This window comes from Acanthopagrus latus, chromosome 19 (assembly GCF_904848185.1).
Source record: "Acanthopagrus latus isolate v.2019 chromosome 19, fAcaLat1.1, whole genome shotgun sequence".
NCBI classification, from domain to species: Eukaryota; Metazoa; Chordata; class Actinopteri; order Spariformes; family Sparidae; genus Acanthopagrus; species Acanthopagrus latus.
In genome coordinates this window covers 20,254,956-20,275,359 of record NC_051057.1, presented here as the reverse complement: position 1 = coordinate 20,275,359, position 20,404 = coordinate 20,254,956, and the positions used below count along the sequence as shown (strand labels likewise).

The window sequence follows — 20,404 nt, the reverse complement described above, 5'->3', positions numbered from 1 at the left end:
CCGTCCAAAGTGTCCAGTTTCACACCGACATTAATCATAACAGATTCATGTGGCTTCAGAATAATCACAGAAATTCGGTTGAAGTCAAAAGAAAAACTCAGAAAGCCTGTGAAAATGTTGGCACACCATTTTGCTGACATTGAGGTTATATAAGCGGAAACACGGCAGATTAAAGTGAAAGTTTGATTAGTTACAAAGGTTATTTATTAGCAATAACTCTGATAACAAGTCAGTTAAAACAATATTTTAGTAAAATGTATTTAATTACAGTTTAAATGGATCTTCAAAATGACGTCCTCCTACGTCTTGTTTTGTCTGCAACCCAAAAATATTCTGTTTAGCGTCATAATGAAGTAAAGAAACTAGAAAGCGTTCACAATTTAGTAGCTGAAAGTAGAAAACTTGCAGAGTGTTGCCTATGTATTGTAGACTTTAATCAACCATATTAAGTGTAGTTTTTGGTGAAAATCTATAATCCTGGTGAGTAACTGACCGACAGAGCCGTTCGACACATGGTGCAGTCATAGTTAAAGTATGAAAGTTAGGGCCTAAAATGAGATTTGTGAGGTCACCTTTTGACTTTAACCTTTGAACTTCAACCACCAAATTCCAATAAATTCGTCCTTGAGTCCAAGCGAACATTGGTGACTTATTGGAGAAGAATCCCTCGAGGCATTCCTGAGATATCAGTGTTTGCTGAGATGGGACGGACAACCCGATAACATAATGCCTCTGGTCACAGATATGTCAAGCGTGGAGCCATAAACACTTTGCAGAAACAGGAATCGATTGCCAAAATAGTTGACAGCTAATTGGTGCAGCTCTTCAAGTGTGTGTGTTGTTTTTATTTTAAATCTTGGGAGCACCTGAGGATGCATCGTGACTCCCTCTGGATGCTGGATTAGTCGTATTAAGCGTGTTAGTTAGAGATCTGTCGGCTGAACAGATCAGAAGGAGCGGAAAGTTTAGAGCTGCTGCAGGAGCTGCAGGCTGAAGGCGGTCTGAAGAGGACCGAAGTGGTCTGGACTGTACCTCGATCCTGGTCTCTCTGAGGCAGGTGCTCAGGTCGCTCGGGAGGAACCCTCTTGACCTCCGACTTTTTCTCTACAGGTCAGAGTTCACAGGCTTTTTATTTTCTCTCTCAGAACATAAAAACATACGCGGAGAAGTAGAAGAAGAAGACGGCGGTGTGAGTGTACCTGTGGTGTGTTTGGCTGACGGCGCGCTGGGAGGAGGAGGTTTCTTTGGTCTCTGAGAACACAAACAGATGCAGAAACACAGCAAGAATGTGTCAGGTCTTTGAGACTCTCTCAGCTTCGCACCTCACAGCAAACAGATATCTTTCTGCCGGTGTGTCCTCGCGCTGAACTCACCTCTTTCTCCACTTCTAGCAGCTTGACAAAGTTGTCTGGGAAGACGCCTTGCCTTCCTCCGATCTCCCCCATCCACCAGCCGGCGTCTGCACACTCCTGAACAGAAGAGCCACAGCAGAGCGCTTGCAAAACGATTCATAATGTATTTTGTGTGCACCTGGATGCAAATTGTGTTTTCAAGCAAATCAAATGATGCAAATGTGTGAGAATGAAGTCATAAAACCGGTTTACCTTCGTGATGATGTTGACGATCTCTCCCTCTTTGATCGACAGCTCGTCTTCATTTTGTGCTTCATAAGGAAAGAGGACTTTACACTGCTCCCGCCCTGCCAGACACATTCAGATCAAATCAAACTACGAAGCAAAGACACACGTAAACAGAGGAGGAGATATTGATCTAGAATTAAAAGTAAGACATGCCCTGCAAAAGATGTTGCATTGTTTTTTTATTGTTTCCACTTGGAAAGATTGTTTTGGACACAGATTTTTCCTGCCTATTAAGAAAAGTTCTTGTGTTTCCTGATAATGTCAAACAGCTCGGAAAACTTTCCTTCCTCTCTTAGTAGAAACAGCCGATCAGCCATGTTAAAGAGTTGCATTTCATAGAAAAACACGTTTCCACATTTAGTCTTTTCCAAAATAGGAAAATCAAAAACTACTGTGGGCATAAAAATGTATTTTGCACATTCTCCATCAACCTTTTCTGATGCAGTACTTTTAACATGCACATAAACGTACATTGACGGAAACATGGCTGACCATGAAACCGTATCTTCTCACCTTTGGCTTTGCTGTCTGGTTCGGTCTTCATGGCTTCCGGAGTGACGTTTGCTGCTTTCCCCTCGCTGGCCTGGGTTAGTTGAAAAATAAATGGAAGAACACTTTTAGTTGTGATGCAAAACTTGCAGATACGTTTACATCTACAGTAGATATAATCATTTTCAAGCGGTTCTATGTTGCATGTTTGGTTTAACCGCTCTGATTTGGTTTGCGACTTCCTGCCTAATGTGGTGAGATTCACCAACCTCTCTGGAGGGATATTGTGACCTGGTTTGATCCAGCTGTACGTTGGCGTGATGGTGAAGATAACACTGTCATATTCATGCAGAAACTAAAATCTTGCTGCTGAATGTTGCCACGAAATTGTTTTAACTAGAAATTTCCAGAAATGTATGCAGATAATGCAGAATTAATATTTTCATGTTTCAACACAGCCCCGATTTATTTTATTTTTTTTACAAAAATACAATTTTTAACTACATTTCCAGAAACCAGAACAAGAAACAGTCACAATTTTCATAAACAGGATTAAAAAAATGTAGTTGTTGCGTAAAATATTTAATATTTATAATTAATAAAAGCAGTGAAAATTGTCAAAAGGACTTTCTGGGTTTCTCAAAGATCACTGGGTATTTATTTTTCTGCTGGAGTAAACACTACATAAAAAAAAAATTAGCCCATTATGCCACAAGCTTATTCACTATTATTCACTTTATTTAGATCCTCATGAGCGTCCATGAAGATGTTGCTGGTCTTCAAACTATAAACATAAATGATAAAAATAAAAATTACGAGAAATTACTCAAAGTCATATTAGCCACATTAGCTGCTCTGTTTGACACTTTGCCACACTATACATCTAAACTGGCAAATGAGGTAATGAGCTAAATGCTAATTGTTTTCCTGGTTTAATGTCAAACCTTGTTCAACATCTTATTCTAGTGTGCTAGCATGCTAACATCTGCTAATTAGCGCTAAAAGCAAAGTGCGGCTGCAGCTATCTGGTTAGAAAAAATGAAGAATTTGACAGATTTGATGTTATTATTGTCATGTCACTTTAGTCATGGAGCCAGTTTAGGTTCAGAAGTTATTATATTTCATTGTGTGGGGAACATTAATGTCTGAACCAAAGTTCATGACAAATGTTACAGAGGTTGCTGAGACATTTTACTCTCAACCAAAGTGCTAAGTTAACATTTCCACCAAGAAATGCAGAGAAATGTCGCTAGAATGACGTGGAATCACACATTAAACTGGTAGCAGCAAATAAGAATCATACCTTGAAAGATAAAAATAAACAACAATTAAATTGAAATAATCACTTCTCTCCAGCGAACAGAGCTGCCCCACAGCTCCAATCTAACCAGCTAATTAGAGAGGACGAGATCGGATTTAGAGCGTGTGTGTGTGTGTGTATGAGTGTATGTATGAGTGTGTGTGCAGCGCAGGCTGTTAAAGAAGCCGTTGTTTTCCGGCTGGAGTGGATCCCTCGACCGTGTTTGTGGAACCAGGGTGGCTCTTCCACAGGAAAACACACACACACGCACACTCATTCACAAGACCCGGTCTGTCCCGAACACACACACGGCTCTGTTCTGTTCAGCTCAGAGAAAAAAAAACCCCACACGGCCTCCCCCGCCAGCTTCACTCCTCTCTCTACACCCTTCCCCTTCTCTGTAACGAGACCCATGTGGTGCCACAAGCACTGAGACATCATGACGTCACGGAGACGGTTTCACGTCCGAGGATCTGAAGTAGCCGGACTTCAAAAAGTAAAAGAAGTAATAGTTTTCTCATTGAGCGCTGGCGCATCCTCACATGACCCTGAAGCTGCGTTCACTGTACATCTTACTGTTTCACAGCTGCATCTCTGTAAACCAAATCTCCACCTGCAGAACAAAGTGTGAACGGAGGCAGGAAATGCAAAGTCCTGCATGGTTTCATTTTAGCTGCTCTGGTTCGGGTTTCTCAAGGAAAGCGTGAAACAACATCCTGTAAACACAATGCAGACACACGATACTCGGATTGTCACCACAGGCACACAAAAATATCAGCATCATAACATACCCAAAGTACAAGAGGTAAAAATACACATTATGTAGAACAGCCCATTTCAGAATAATGTAAATGCTGCTCTTTACTAGCTATCCTTGGCTGTATAGCTACCTTTAGCTAATTAGCTGATGACTCAGTAAACTGTGGAGCCAGTGGCCCTAGAGTTTGTCCAAACCAGGACCTTGGATCACAGGAGGAGTCACCACAGGTGACGGGGATCAGCTCAACTGGATTCAGTAGCCGAACGTGAACACTGCTGGACATGTTAGCCACTTTATGTTTGCAGTGCAACTCTTTGCCACATTAAAGTCTAAAAGCTAAACTAGCTAATAAGCTAAATGCCTCTGTAAGCACACTTAGATTATCACAGTTACTTAGCTATCACGGTGATGCTTCCAGGTTAAAGTTTACCATGTTCACTATCTTAGTTTAGCTTGTTAGGAGGCTAACATTTGCTACTTAGCGCTACAAACAAAGTGCAGCAGCAGATATTTGGTCATAATCTGAAGAACTGGACAAGTTTGACCTTGAAAAGTACATCAATGTGTGGACCAAATTTCATGACAATTACTACAAATCCCTACTGTAGCTAGTCAAGTTAGCCGATTAGCTCATGGCTCAGTCTGGACCAGACCTTGGGTCACGTAAACGCAGCTGAACACTGAAACACGACTGAACACAGCCTCCAAGAACGACTGAGGTCAGTTTGATGTCAAGGGGAAAAGTACAGAGGCGATTTACAGCATTTTAAACCCAAATTCTCACATATATCACCTTTAAAAGGCAAAAAAAACCTGACTGATAAATGTTAATTGTTAGGAAATAATACATTTTTGTCCAAGTTAAACTAATCCATAACAAAATGATTCTAGTAACTCAAACTAGAGAGTGATTTGATGATGCTTGGGAAGTGATTATAGTTCCCTTGCAGGACAGAAAACTTCCCAACCCTGAATAGAAAGACAAAAAGAAACGCATATTGGGCTTTTCTCTGTTAGCTTCTGCGATCCCACATCACAGGCAACTCAAAAAGATCTAAACATGGATTAAAACATGCTTATTTTACAATTTCATTCATCCCTTACAACACATCTTTATGCAAATTCTTCATTTTGTCCTACCACAGAAGAGCCTGTCGGATGACCCTGCCCTTGAATCAACTTCCTCTCCCAATGTTCAAACTGTAGACGCTTGTTTTACACTGAAGGCTCAGCTGATCGCATGACCGACTGACTTTGACTCACCGCAACGAGGAAAAAAAAAAAAAAAACCCACTAGAACTTCCCCTTCTTCTGGCACAAACGCCAGATGTTGAAGACTGCCACAAAAGCCAGCCAGCAAAATGAGCCCTGAAACACACCTAAACTAGCACACCATCATTGTGTATCCACGCGGCGGGCGATGCCGCACTGCTGCAAACGCATACAAGCATCCGACCTTCCTGTTCACGTCTGAAGTTGACGTGGCTTCACATGACTCAGCGTCCCCCCCATCCCGGACGGATACTCTCTGCTGTCACCTCCTCCGGAGCCTCATTAGAGAGCAGGGAGACTCGTCTCACTCATAAAGCAACGTAACAGCCTCCCACTCAGCAGGACCGGCTGACAAACATCCTCCAGAACAAACACAGCAGCGCACTCTTCATGCTGCACATCTGCAGGAGCTACAGGACGCTCCGACCGACAGATAAAAGCCTTTTCACATCCAGGTTTTTGTTCTCTTCACCCACCTAACTCATCTTATGTCAGTCTGTGTCTCTGATTATTTTCCTTTCATTATCTCAGCTCTTCTCTCTGGTTCAGTTGACTTTAGGTTTGCTGATAAATCAAGAAGACAGCAGGAAGAGTTTTACATCTTTTTTACACAGTAAAAATGTGCTTTAAAAGGTACTTTCTCCCTGCCAAGACTTGTGTTTTGACAGAGGCACTCAAGAAAATGGTCAAGTTTATGCAGAGGGCATTAAAGGGTCACTTCACCAAAATAACAAAAACCCACATTCTCTTCCTCTTGGTGGTTTCTGGACATGCAGATTCTTTCGGTTTTACTAAGAGAGCTTTCCAGACAGAGCTGCACAATCTGTCTGTTATTTTCTCGATCAATCGATCCAAAAAATTACAGAAAAATGTCAGTCAGTGTTTCCAAAAGCCGCAGATGACATCATCAACTGGCCATGAACCAACAGATATTTAGCGTACTGTCATAAATCTGAAAATACTCATATTTTAAAAGCCGAAGCAAGATTTTTTTGTTACTTTTTTTTTCTTAAAAACAACCTCAACCAATTAATTGATTATCAAAATTGTTGGCAATTCATTTAACAGTGATCCTTTAATTCCATGTCCATAAACATTATTATTTTCATGACTCAAAAACTATTTTTGTTCCCCCCAAAAAACTTTAATCTTGGCAGTCTGAGACAGCCTTTGAAATTGTATCTAGACAGACAAATAACTCTTCACAAAAACACAGACGTATCCAGTTTCTGCAATATTTGGTTGTTTAAATAGAAAAACTGTACAAAACAAATCCAACTTGTTTTTCTGCATGTTTATCTGTAGATTTAACTCCACCGACTCCACCAAAACTTCTTGAGTGACCAAAACAGCATGATCTCACATAAAACGGAGCACATTAAGCAAAAAGAAGAAGAAGAAGAGCTGAGGATAAAGAGACGAAGAAGAAGAAGAAGAAGAAACATGAGAGAGACGAACAATGAAAAACAAAAATCTAAAAACTGAAAAGAGAGGAACAGAAACAGAAGCTGACCCTACCGTCCTCTCTCCTCTGGTTGCAGTTAAACACAGACAGACGGACGGAGCTCCGGCAGCAGGAGACAGCGTGTGTGTGTGTGTGTGTGTGTGTGTGTGTGTGTCTGTGTGTGTGTGTGTGTGTGTGTGTGTGTGTGTGTGTGTCTGTGTGTGTGTGTGTGTGGATATGAAAACGTCAGTGCACCGCTGTATTACCTCCCCGACGCTCTCTCTCCCTCTCTGTCTGTCTGCCCCCGTGGAGCTCTCACTTCTGCTTTGCTTGTCAAATCACTGCAGGATGTGTGTGTGTGTGTGTGTGTGTGTGTGTGTGTGTGTGTGTGTGTGTGTGAGAACGTTAACACCATTTCCTGTGCTGTAAAACTGAAACAGAGGAAGGGGAGGAGCCAAGACTGGGGACTTCCTTCCCCTCGATACTTACTAATACAATGATCATAGTATCAAAAAATGTTGGAATAGTTGCGCCCATGTTACAATGTGCATCTGTTCAAGTGTGTGTGTGTGTGTGTGTGTGTGTGTGTGTGTGTGTGTGTGTGTGTGTGTGTGTGTGTGTGTCTCTCTCTCACCTTGTCCACCTCTGACTCCACATCCATCGATCGAGGTCTGAGCTTGATGGGCTGGTCTTTGAAGATGTCACCAAAGCCGAACCCTCGGATCTAAAGAGGCGAAGGAACGTTGGGATTTTTTTTTTAAAAAAAGGGACAATGCACCCAAAAATATATATCACGGTTTGAGTCTCAAACACTGACACTCTGTTAGCTTTAAAAAGGTCAGGTGGAACAGAGACAGAGTCAGCGTCATAGCTGCTGCAGCATTATCTCACTTCTCCACTGTTTCTCTCTACGTTCCAGACGCTCATGTTGTTCCCAAAATACGTCTGATAAACAGCTTCCGTCTGACCTTTTCATGGTCAGCAGATTACATTTGTGACCTTGTAGAAGATGTAAACCATGAGCTGCACAAACACAAGCTGTGAATTTAGCCACATTGTCAGCATAGGCGTAGTTTGCGGGGGAGGCAGGAGTGGTGGGAAAAATGTCCCTACACTGAGTTTCTTTTATCTCTCAGTTTATATTTATATTCTTTTGGTAATAAGGTCATTTTTGAGCAGTCATGTGTCATGGCTCGCTGTGAAGAGCGATGTGAGTGTCGAGTTCCCTCCGAAACGTCCTTGGTTCCCTCTCTTGTTGCAGTCAGCGATTCAGTAAGCTACCTTTTCTATTGCACAACAAGCAGAGTCTGCATAGTGCGACTACTAAGGAAAGTCAAAGCCTCACAGACCCGACACCAGTTGATAATTCACTTTTTACAACAAACTTTACAGTTGTGAGTGTACGCCAACAGATACTCCTTTAAATATCACTTCATTTGTCCCCTGAGTCGCACACAGAGCACAGTTGCAGGAGTGGGTTGAGTTTCGATGGACGTTTCAATAACTCTGCTCTCGCTGTGAATCTGACAACGCCTGCTGTCCCAGTGGTAATTGTTCAAAATGAACTCATTCAATAGTTACAGGTGTTTTCAGCATTAGAGTTATAGCTGTGAGCCGGTGACCTCTGTGTCGATGACTTCACAGCAGCATGTGGCTTTGTTTTTCAAGTTTTGTTATGGAAAAACAGTCATCTTCCTGTTTTTGTGTTAAAAGGGAACCCTGCTCCATTTTCAACCAAATCTGCGCCTCACAGTGGGAGGAGGAAGTATTCAGAAAAAGTCCTTATAGTTACTGTTATGTAAATATAAAGGACTATCATCACTATTTTGATGATTGTCTCTCTTACAGGTGACATTTTGCTACATCGTGTACTTTTACTTTTATTATTTGAAGTAAGTTTTCCCGATTTTATGTACATACTTTTACTTAAAGTGTAACTCCACCAATTGTGCTCATTAAAGTGTGTTTACAGTGCTACTGTATATGTGTAAAGAAAAGTATAAACCCTATTGTGGCTCTGGAAGACACTCCATTGCATCGTGGGTAATGTAGGCACCAGGGGGTTTTTATGTACATACTTTAACGAAAAAAGGTAACTCCAGGTAAGTATATTTGTCTAATTTCTAATGAAACATTCCCCTTACACTAAATATAAAACACAATCACCTCAAAAGTGACATTTCTGTGAGGTAGAGGGACAAGTTTCACTTTCACTTGTTCAATCCATTACAGGGAAAAACACCTGGTACTCATTCTTTACCTCCGAAAGTGGCGTGAAAATAAAAAGACAAGTTAAGTGGAAGTGCCTCAAATTTGTACAGTACTTTCCACCAACAATTACAAGGAAGTCTGGTGTTTTACAGCACTATAAATGGTGGTAACATTGTGATACGGTTATAATGAAGTGTGAAGACTAGCTGTTCTGTAGTCGCGGATGATTGATGACTCTCAGACGTCACTGATTACCTTCTTCGGCTGGATTTCTCCCGACCCTGTTTCTGACCGACTGTCTCCTCCATCACTTTCACTGCCCGGGCTGTCTTTACCTGAACACACACACACACACACACACACAGAGAGAACAGACAACAACGTTTACTGCCACATAAATATAAATAGCCGGAGTCATTTTGTTGTGTTTCCCCTATGTGGTGTTCCTGTCGTCTGATTGGCTGAGACTCACTGGTGCGGCCGCTGCGTAGATCCTCCTGCGAGGTGGGCGTGTCTAAAGAGGGCGTGTCCGACTCATTCAGGATCTCTTTAGTGAAGTTGGAGGGAAACATTCCAGTCTTCCCGTTCAGAAACCCTTCCCACCAGCCCTCCTCCACCTGGGAAAATAGGAATCACACATGTCTTTTTTTTTTTTCCTTTTCCTGGTTTTCAAGCACAAAATACACGTGTGATCTGCTGCGACATCATGAGCCGTTGAGATCTGGTCTCAGGTTCCTTCACTGTCTCCAGAGTTCAGACTTAATAAGGAGAAGTGGAGTTCAATTTCTGCGCCACACACAGATGGTGCGAACTCCCAGAAGACTAGAGGTCAACTCCGACTCTTGGTTCCTTTAAATAAAGCCGACTATTTCAGCACTATCTACGAAACCACACCCAACACTTTTGTTTTTTGTTTTTTTTTTTGCTCCCATTTTGTTAATTAAATCCACGTCAATAAGAACTTAAAAGATCATAAAAGGTGTGGTGCTGTTGTAACGCACCTGAGGACCACCGCTCCGGCATGTATCTTTCTGTGAGGAAGCGAGGAAATGACATGTTCACAGTTTGTATAATCCCCCATGAAAATCATATACATTTATATGTGTGACTTAAGATCAGATCATCACTAAAGCGCCTCTCATGTAAGGGAACCATAAAAATAAAAACAGAAAGAAAAGATGATGTCATAGTGACAAAAAAGAGTAACGATGAAACGCCTTTCATTTTTTTGTAAGTTACTACTTAATAAGTGTTAATCAATTCTGTCAAAACAGATTATATGGTGGACTTGATGAGGTCAGTCAATCATTTAATCATTAGATAATTTATAATTGACTCATGTATATAATTGCCACTGTCAAAATGGCGGTTACTTGGCTTTCGAAACGGATCCCTGTGTGTGCACATGTACCTAAACAAACAGCACCGACACCCCCAGCAGAGAATAATCCATCCACCTTACAGGTGTGACGTATGAAGATGCTGAAACAGCATGATTAATGCACAGGTGTGTTTTGGACTTCTGCCTGTAAAAGGCTCAAATGTGCATAATACCACAGGTGTCGTAAGTTTGATGGAGCATGCGGTTGCTCGTTAATTGAATCTGGATGGATGGATTTTATCAAATTTGTGCTCAAAATCTGAGAGAAATAATTGTTTTGTGTCTACAGAAAAAGTCTTATATCAATGGCTTCAACTCTGCGAAAATGGGAACAAAAACAAAAGTGTTGTGTGATTCAATTAAAAGAAATCTTGTTTATACTTTCCTTTATACATCAGTTTGTGTTTCACCTTTTATTTCTTGTTTTAATGTCTGTATGAATAAAAACACAGGTGTGACTGTAACTGAAAACCAAGAAAACTCAAATAATAACTTAAATTATTAATCAACTCTCAAAATGGTTAACTAATGGATTAGTTATTTCTGCGCTAAATAAAGAATAACAGCCAAAAAGTAAAGTTGTCATCGCCCTCTGGTGGACAAACTCTGTCACTGCTCTGTTTCTTCACAACATACACATTTTTTTCACATCTCTTTTCATATATTTGTTATCTAATAGTTTCGCCTACATGTCTCATTATAAATGAAATAAAACATGAGCTTAAAATACGTCTCAAATCTCCATCAGGACTCCAGTCAGCTGTCGTCAGTCTCACCTCTGCTATGATCTCAATGACGTCCCCTATTTTCAGCTCCAGCTCATCTTCATGCTGAGGCACGTAGCTGAACGCCGCTTTACACCTCCGCTTACGGATTTGCTCACCTGCAGCACACACACATATATGCAAATACATTTTAGGTTTACATGTGACTTAATAAGCTTCCTCTGTAATCCATGTCTTGCAGAAAGTGAGCAGGTGTTCACTGACTTATGAACAAAAAGCCCTCACGGCTGAAGGCTGACACCGCCGACCTTTGACCTTTCCACTAAGAGGACAGTCTTACTAACCAGCGGAGACACCAAACGCTTCACACTGGCCTTCAGTTGTTTGTCTTACACTCATTAGCCTCCTCATTTGTCCTGACTCATTCCACACCAGCTGGGGCATTAAGACTTCTCCCTGCGATTCCTCGCTTGTCCACAAGGTGTCCCTCCTCCTCTTGTTTCATTTAAAGCTGCTGCATGTCAGGGTGTGTTCTCATGCAGAGGTGGAGGAAGTATTAAGATCCTTGAATTCAGTAAAAGCGCTAATACAACCATTAGTCCAGTATTTAGACTGTTGGAGGAAGTATTCAGATCTGCGGTGATGTGTAGTTTCAATGTTACTGAAAGGGAGGTGTGTCAGTATGATAAGGAAAAGGTAAAATATTTATTGCAATATACTGTATCTTTTGATTATTATTACTCAGGCGTGAACTTGTAACTGGTTAGGGAACTTTGGATAATTCATATTTAGTAAAATTACAGTTAAGTTTACTGTTGCTGCATCTAAATTCAGGGTCTGCATCCTTCGAAGGACCCGGTCTTTGCGGTCTTCGAAGGCGAGTCCTTCAGAGAGACCTTGTTAACCACGACAGCAGTTGTTAAATGGGTGGGTCTAGCCTTTGGAGCATTTCCTGGTGGCTTCACCGGTTGTTTTACCCTTACGTCACGATTTCTGCCGCCCAGGCCCGCGAAAGTGACGATCTACGCCACGCAATGTCGCCATTTTCTCTCTTTCTTTCTTCATTTTCGGGCACGCAAAGAATCTTGGGATATGTGAGGCCACGAAGGATCGTAGTGGTGCATCCTCCAAAAACACGGAAAGAAGGCCGCAATTGTGGGATGCATTTGAAGGAGCCTTTGAACTGGGGCAGCCTTCGCGTGGCGTTGTGATGTAATTGGCCTTCAAATGCGTCCTCCGAAGGATGCAGACCCTGAATTGAGACACAGCATGTGTCAGTGCTCTGACATCATACTAAAGTTTGTGTTTTTGTTGTTTTCCTGTAAAATGTCCTTCATCCTGCATCCAAATCAGGATGATGATGGCCAAAAAATGTGTATATATCAGCTGATACATTCTTAATGTCGCAGTCTTATTAGTCAAGCTCTAATCACGACTACACAGAGCCCAAAGTGAGTCCCAATGAACTGTTTAAACCTTCAAATCCACAAAAAATAAAGTGACAATCTGCAGCTGAAGTGATTTAGCATTAAAAAATGACTTACACGAACACCTTGCTAATCCTTGTTTGTCAATCCTTTCATTGTCAACAGAACATTTAAGCTGCTCTTGTACATTTTCATATGTTCAGTATAAATGCAGAGGTGATAGATATTTTTATATATATAAAGCAGCATGTTGAGAAGTTACATGTCACATTCCTCCACATATGTGTAAACATGTTGGAACGACGAGGAACGCTTGACCCAAATCCTTCCTCACGCTAATAGGATCTACGTTTGAGACTGAAGACTTAACACTGCTAATGACCACAATGTATGAATGTATGTGACTCCGTGTGTGTGTGTGTGTGTGTGTGTGTGCGCGAGTACCTTTCCTGCCCGGTCGTACTCCGGGGTCAGACACAGGACTGGCCCGTCCGTTGGAGAGCTCAGACTTTATCATGCTCGCCTGTCCTCCATCCCTCTTCGCCTCCTTCTTTATCTCCTGCAGAGAGAGAGAGAGGGAGAGGGGGAGGAGAGGAGGTGATGAGTGGAGGAGGTGAGGACGGATGGTGAGAGAGAGACGGGAGAAAATGGCTCAGGTGAGAAAATGTAGGTTACAGAAACAGAAACAGAAGGAGTAGAGAGTCGACACGGATCCATTCAAGTGCAAAACTAGAAATGATTACGAGGATGACGATCGATTACCTTCAGTGACGGATACACTGACATACAGTAAAGTCTGTTAAATTGGTCTAAATATCTGATTAAAGGGGCACTATGTAGTTTTGGAGAAGCATATTTACAATATTAATGAGGTAATAAAAGAAAAAAGACGCTGTTCTCAGAGGGAAATAATGTCCACAGAACAGGAAAGGTGCTTGAAAGGTGGCAGGGTCCGCCACGTATAAACGAAACCGTATGAAATACTCAGTTCATTCAATTCCTACATGACATTTCTTAATTTACATAAATAACGACAACAAAAAGAAGAGAGGGGCAACGTTTACCTGCAAAAACATGCTAATGTTTAGAATTTCTCTGTTAATATTGGACCATGAAAATAATGTATAAACAAAAGATACCCAACATCAAACTACCATGTAACGTAAAAACACATAAAAATCTCTTATGTCATGAGTAAAACACATCTTGCTGTCTGTGAATGAGTCGGACTAGGGTGAAAATCCCCACAAACATGACGGTTATGAGCTTATCTGTTATGCAATAAACTTGCTGATGTATTCAATAAATGCAAATAAGGTTTTGTCCCACAGTGTCTCAGCTCTGCTCTGCGCCGTGCTGCAGTGTAGCAGCAGTATCAGATGTCGGGAGCACCAGGTGAGCCTCTGCTGTTTACCTGCAGCTCGTGAGGCCATCAGACAAACACAAACACACAAGCAGAAGACTCTCGCCCCTCCTTTCCTTTCCTCTACTGCTGCAACGTTTCCTTCTGCTAACTCTCCGTCCACATGACTTTCACTCGCGTTAAGAAATCACGAGACGTCATGCGAAACCGATCAAGAGGACTGGAGAGGCAACAAACGAGGGAGGCACAGAGACCCGGAGAAACTGGACACGGCGGTTCACATCTCCGCGCCACATTCATCATGACACTGTTTCGTAAGCCCCTGGCCTGTGGCGAACGCAGCCCAGTGAAGCATACGGGCCCGGCTACACTGACTCACAGAATCCTAACCCCTCGCACACGCCCCGGTCATGTTTGGCCTGGTGTGGCGTGAAAGCCTTAATGAGCCTCTGAGATAAAAAAATAAATAAATAAATAAAAAATACAGACAAGAGGAGACATTTCCTAGACAACAGCTGAAGCTTCTTCTTCATCTTCAGAGCGAGAAAAAACATTGTAGTAAGAAAAAACACACTTGTCAACGGAAACCACAAATGTGGCACAAGATAGTCCCACACAGGAACAATTCACTCTGTCAACAGGAAGTTACTGATTATAACTGAAGGACAGAGCAGAAACTCTATAAGCATTCACCTGTATTCATGTTCGGTATTTCCCCCTGCTTCCAGTCTTCAGGCTAAGCTAAGCTAATCATCCCAGCATGATTTTTCACACTCAACAGAGATGGAGAAATATCATCATGTTTCTAATGTCAGTTCCTCCTTTTAGCTCTGCTTTGTTCTCCACCAACTCCTCAAAGGAAAATCTGGCTTGTTAGCTGCTAAACGCTCAATGGTTTCTTATTTTTGTCCGTCTGCTATTAGCAGTGATGGTTGAATGTGGCTCATTGTTACTTCAAATATACAGTCAATAACTTGGTATGTATAGGTGCTAGCAGTTTAAAATTATTCAAATAATAGTTGTTATAGGTAGGTAGTTGCTACATGTCTTTAGAAAACCTTGGAGTTAAGAAAAACACAAATAAATAACTTCAGAGTCACCAGGATGGGCTGGCTAGCACCTTAGGGTTTATCGTGAGATGCTAGCCAGCAGCTATAAAGACATGTAGCTTACAAGGACAACATTAGACTTCTTCACACATGCTAACCCTTCCACATTTCCTGCCACTCCGCCAGGCTAATGTCAAAAAGTTAATCTAGTTAATCTATGGGCCAGTCAACATTTTACAAGCAGAGGTGCCAACAATTCACTGGAGGCACCGACTCAAATCTGAATATGTTCTTGTTTTCTTATTCAACTAAACATCTTCAGTTGCTTGGACGAAGACATGATGGGAATCAGCTTTGTTCAAGCTTTAATGTTTCATGACTTCTGTTCTCTGACGTCAGCTCGGTCACACGGCTACTTTCTCTCACATTTGCTGTTTGCAGTTTGCTAAGTAGGCTAATGCGGCGTTAATGCAGAGCCAGGCAAAAGAAAAAGAGATTGATTTGTGCAGTCAGAGTGCAGATGGAGTCTAGATCCTGCGTGCCTTCATGCACTGCAAAAACAGATACTGACACACAGACACACACTGAGTCTCACAGGCACAGACACAAAGTCGAGTGGTGAAAAAAAAAAAAAAATCACTTTTAACTCAGAGACTCCACATCGCACAAGCCAACCTACACGTAACCTCACAGCGGCCATTAGTTGGGCTGGAGCTTCCCGTTTTTTATGAGTGGTGGAGCAGAGGCGGTGTTTAGTAGCTGTTTGGCTTTATGCTTCATGAAAAGCAACAGAACATAAATCCTACATCTGTTATCTATTTAGGATGTACTGTTCGAAGTCATTCCTGCATCTGAGTTTTAGAGCTGCAGACTAATGATGGCGTGGTTTTTCGTCAGAGCGTATTTCTACTGTTCTTGGAGGCCTTTTGTGTCGAGTTGGACCGCGTTCACGCTCTGCTGCAATTCCTCCCGTGGGGAAATGGAGGTAACCCAGAGTTAAAGGAAACCCAGCTGAAAAGAGGAGAGGAAGACAACATGATTCATCATATCTGAACAGGAAACACCTGCATTATTTAAACTGCAGTGGTAGCTCTGTGTGTGTGTGTGTGTGTGTGTGTGTGTGTGTGTGTGTGTGTGTGTGTGTCTGACAGCAGGAATGTAGTTTACACTGCACTGCTTTAATGCTAAACATTGCTTTTTGTGTGTGTGTGTGTGTGTGTGTATTTGTTTACATCCATCTCGCCTGACCTCTGACCACTTCCTCACAGTCGCAGATAATGCAAAACAATGCAGTGCAGCAGCTAGCGATGAGGACGCCTTAGCCTCGTTAGCGTGACGGATCCAAAAAAACCCCAAAAAAACGAGAGAGACATGGGAACAGAGAGAGAGCTCTGCTTGTGAAATGCACAAGGACGATGACGCAAAATATTATTTCCCCTCTTTTTATAAACCCCGTTATTACGCAAATCTATCCAGCGGTCAAACTGATACAGGAGGAAAACTCTTACACAAGTTAATATTGGCTAATAAGTTGAGTTTTTTTGTTTAAAGGTGTGTAACATTTAGACGGACATGGGAGGCGTTCAAGTAATTGATTGGCAAGTCAAACGTGAGGATTTGCTGCTTTTTTTTGTCCTTTTTTCAATCTTTGTAACTGAATGTATTCAGGTTTCACTCAGACAAAACACGCAATTTAAAGATGCTACATCGGACTCAGGATAAAGGTTATTTCTTTTAGTATTCTTTGGGATTTTATAGAGCTGTGACTTCCTTTAAATGCATTTTTGTTCGACAAGGAGCCGTCCATTTTCATTATTAAACCGCTTGTGAACTGCAAACAAAAAAACATCTGCGTGATTTTTGCCCGATTTGACAACTTATCAGACATCCGCAGCCACTTTGAAGTAAATCCGAGCAAATCCGCTTTTTTGCTCCGTGCAAAAATAAAAACAACAGTCAGCAGCAAAATCAAAACATGTGATTCTAATTTGCAACACCTGCTTGTTGAATCCACAGCGGTCATATGATCGCAGCGACTCTCAAAAGAAACACATGACAGCTTTCCGTAGACGTAGCCGTAGACGATAGACACAGAAAATATCCAGCAGATCAATTTAAGTAAAAAATAGTGATTGTGAGTTGTCAAAAGTTGTTTAAGGTGAAGTTAAAGTGATACTGGAGCTGGTTCTCAACAGATATTTAAAGATACCTCGTTAATGTCTTCATTTTCACAGCGAACAGCTTGGTTTTATGATAAAAATCAGTTTAGCTAATTGGTCACACAGCTAATAACTGCTCCAGGCTTTGTACAAATACAGAAATATGCGCAAGAGCCAAGGCTTCTTCAGCGAGCTCGCATTACAGTCTCGTGGTATCTGTGACATAGAGTCCAGAATTAGCATGTTGTTAACCCGAGCTGACCCTTCTGAAAAGAAAAAAACACAAACAGCCAAACGACTGAAAAAGTTAATTCAATGACCTTCACTTCAGTGCTCAAGTTATCTGTGCCGTGACAGCCATGACGGCTCCAGTGGAGAAGGAGGGGTGCTTGCATACCATCACTTCCTGTCCCCCTTCCAACCTGTCTGTCCACATCCCCCATTTCCTACTAACACACACACACACACACACACACACATTCATCGGCATTGCAAAAAGCTTAATGTCACTGATTCCCGTAACTGCAGTCTTGTGACAGACCAGTCTGGTATTACTGCATTACTCACAGCCTCCCTCCGTCTCTCTCTCTCTCTAACACACACACACATCAACACACATCAACACACACACACACACACCATCACTGAGCGTCCACAGGCCCATTGTCCGGCTGCCTGACAGTGAATGAGCGCTGTGACATTCAGTCAGCACAAATAAAGCCCGTCTGCGGTCTCCCACCTGACAATGGACGGACTTCTTCCGCGCTGTCAAAATGTGGACGCCGCTCTCTGACTGTCAGCCTTCACTTGTGGCTCCTGTTAACTTCCCCCCTCACAGCACAGTGAACAAAACACTTCCCCCTTCTCGTCACCGCAAACACAATGTTATGCTGTATATATATGTATATATTCATCAGAGGCTTTGACGAACTTTACTCGTGATTTGAATGTTTATCTCTATCAGCTACATGTCTCGTTTACTTTGAAGCACCCAGCTGACAGGAAGACAAAACAATGAGCCTGGAAGCATAGACAGCCAAACTCACGCCCCTTGTGGTTTCCCTCATGCAACCTTTATTTCAGAAAAAACTTTATCTGATAGTGAGCAGAGAGAGACATGTAAGTTTTGATCCTGTGTGAGTTGTGTCACCAATCACACATACGATGTTTGTCAACTTAAAAGATAATCTTTCAACTTGAGAAAGTCACTGTTTGTCATGAAACTAGTGAAATACACATATTTATATATTCACAAAAACCCATAACTTAACATTTGTACAGCGTTGAGTTCAGTGCACTATTGTAGAAAACAGAGAGAATCAACAAATATTCACACTTGAGAGGCTGGAACCAGATTTATATGAGAAGCTCCAAAATTTATGAGAGAAAGTTCTTTGATTGGAAGTGAACAAATATTACATTAGTTATTACGTCAGTCACCATAAGGAGACCACATAGACTAGACCAAATTTTTGTGATTTGGTTAAAGAGACAGTAACGAAATAAAGTAGTTTTGGGGGGAATTTTACAATTTTTCCCAGTTTCCCAAAGAAAGAAACTCTTGTTTTATTGTAGGTGGGAGTGTGAATGACAACAATTAAGGTTTAAATCAAGCCTAATATTAACATCTATAGCCCTGGGTCACATTTTAAACCATCCATAGATGGAATTAAATTAATGAAAATTTGGAAAAATGCCACATCTCTTTGTCCAGATCCACACCAGAAGTTGAGACCAATCCTCCGTCCAAGTTTCCTGGAAATACATTCAGTGGTTTTTGTGTAATCTCGCAGACAAACTCCAGTCAACTAACCAAAAACTGGACATGGTTGAAACCTCTTTGGTGGAGGTAATTACACGTTATTTTGCAGCTCGGTTTAAAACAACATACAGTGTTCTGCCTTCTGTGCAAAGCTTGGCAAAGAAAATCTAAATAAACCGGCAATAATTGAGGACAGTCTGGTATGTATCCCTTACATCCTCGTAGACAGAACAGCAAACGAACAAATGATCCTCATTCTCACTCTCAACTAGTTCACACGACAAACAAAGTCTGTTCTCCTCTTGATTGGCATCGAATAATAAAAAACATGACACCATAGGCATCCCAGGAAGGAAGCTCTTCTTTCAAGCTTTTTTTTTTTTTCCTGAGGGCAGGGTTTTCCAAACTGCCGCTATTCATTTATTGAAATGAATCATAAAAGAATAAACACAGCTACCCCGGTGTTTACAGCCTTATGTTTTTCGCAGCCTCGCCTTGAAGGCTGTGGGTGTAATCATGATGCATTCACACTTTTAGACAAAACACAATTAATTGGACGTATTTCGCTTGAGAGACAGAGACAGAATGAGGAAATCATGAGAGGTGTTGAATTAACAAATCCACCACACATTATTTTTAAAATACTCTTCAGTGTTGCCAGACAACTGCAGGCTAAAGATGGACTACCAACCGAGCCAGTCAAGAACTACTTGTTGGACAGAACTATTTGTCCCACTTTTGCATCTACAAATGAGGGCATCCCTGAGAGGAAGTCGCACAAAACCTTTCATTTCGAGCAAACCCTGGTTTTTAAGCCTCATCTGTATCTTTTGACCGCTGCTGTCGTCATCTAGAGTCTAAATTCTCACAAACTATGCTCTGTTTGCGTGGCCTTCATAGGAATGCAGACCACATGCATGCAACCATATATGGATAGGTGAGGTGAGCTTCACTTGTGTATTTGGCCTCTAACATCCAATCTTGGGACAAATTGAAATGAGTGGAGAAACACAACAAATGTGGACGCTTCAGTGAAGGATGAAAACAGCTCTCTAATACCATAATTACGTCCTAAAATCTGGATGTATTGTATGCTGTGTGTGAGTTTTTTTAAAAATAACAGTAAACCCACTAAAAATAGGGTATTGACTTCTGTTTTATTGACAGTAGACAAGGTAACCCTAACCCTAACCCTGCCCTGCGTTTTTGGTCTTCTACTTCTGTCTCTCTTTCAAACTCGACGCCAACTGGATGGAGAATGTAAAACTGTTTACGTGCCAGCATCCTGAACTTTAACGCACGTTATATCATTGCGCCAAAAGAAAAAAGGGCAAAAATTTGCATCCGCCATGAGCTTCCACGTTTGACACTGCGGGTAAAAGAGCTGCACGATATGGACAAAGAGTGATAATTAATTGTCAT

At 41.6% G+C, this 20,404-nt stretch overlaps 1 protein-coding gene across 4 annotated transcripts in view; it reads right to left on the bottom strand.

Moving 5' to 3' along the window:
- Window positions 1–20,404, bottom strand: part of sh3kbp1 (SH3-domain kinase binding protein 1) — a 36,652-nt gene that overhangs the window by 6,630 nt on the left and 9,618 nt on the right. For 2 of the 4 annotated variants that reach the window (XM_037079318.1, XM_037079320.1), the window contains exons 3-13: window positions 13,094–13,208; window positions 11,274–11,380; window positions 10,118–10,147; window positions 9,589–9,733; window positions 9,372–9,451; window positions 7,540–7,629; window positions 2,154–2,223; window positions 1,605–1,699; window positions 1,374–1,469; window positions 1,200–1,251; window positions 1,033–1,104 (exon numbers count right to left, since the gene is read on the bottom strand). In XM_037079318.1, coding sequence (XP_036935213.1) covers window positions 1,033–1,104; window positions 1,200–1,251; window positions 1,374–1,469; window positions 1,605–1,699; window positions 2,154–2,223; window positions 7,540–7,629; window positions 9,372–9,451; window positions 9,589–9,733; window positions 10,118–10,147; window positions 11,274–11,380; window positions 13,094–13,208 — 952 coding nt within the window. The remainder of the gene's footprint in view (window positions 1–1,032; window positions 1,105–1,199; window positions 1,252–1,373; window positions 1,470–1,604; window positions 1,700–2,153; window positions 2,224–7,539; window positions 7,630–9,371; window positions 9,452–9,588; window positions 9,734–10,117; window positions 10,148–11,273; window positions 11,381–13,093; window positions 13,209–20,404) is intronic. The other 2 variants (XM_037079321.1, XM_037079319.1) reach the window with 2 other exon arrangements.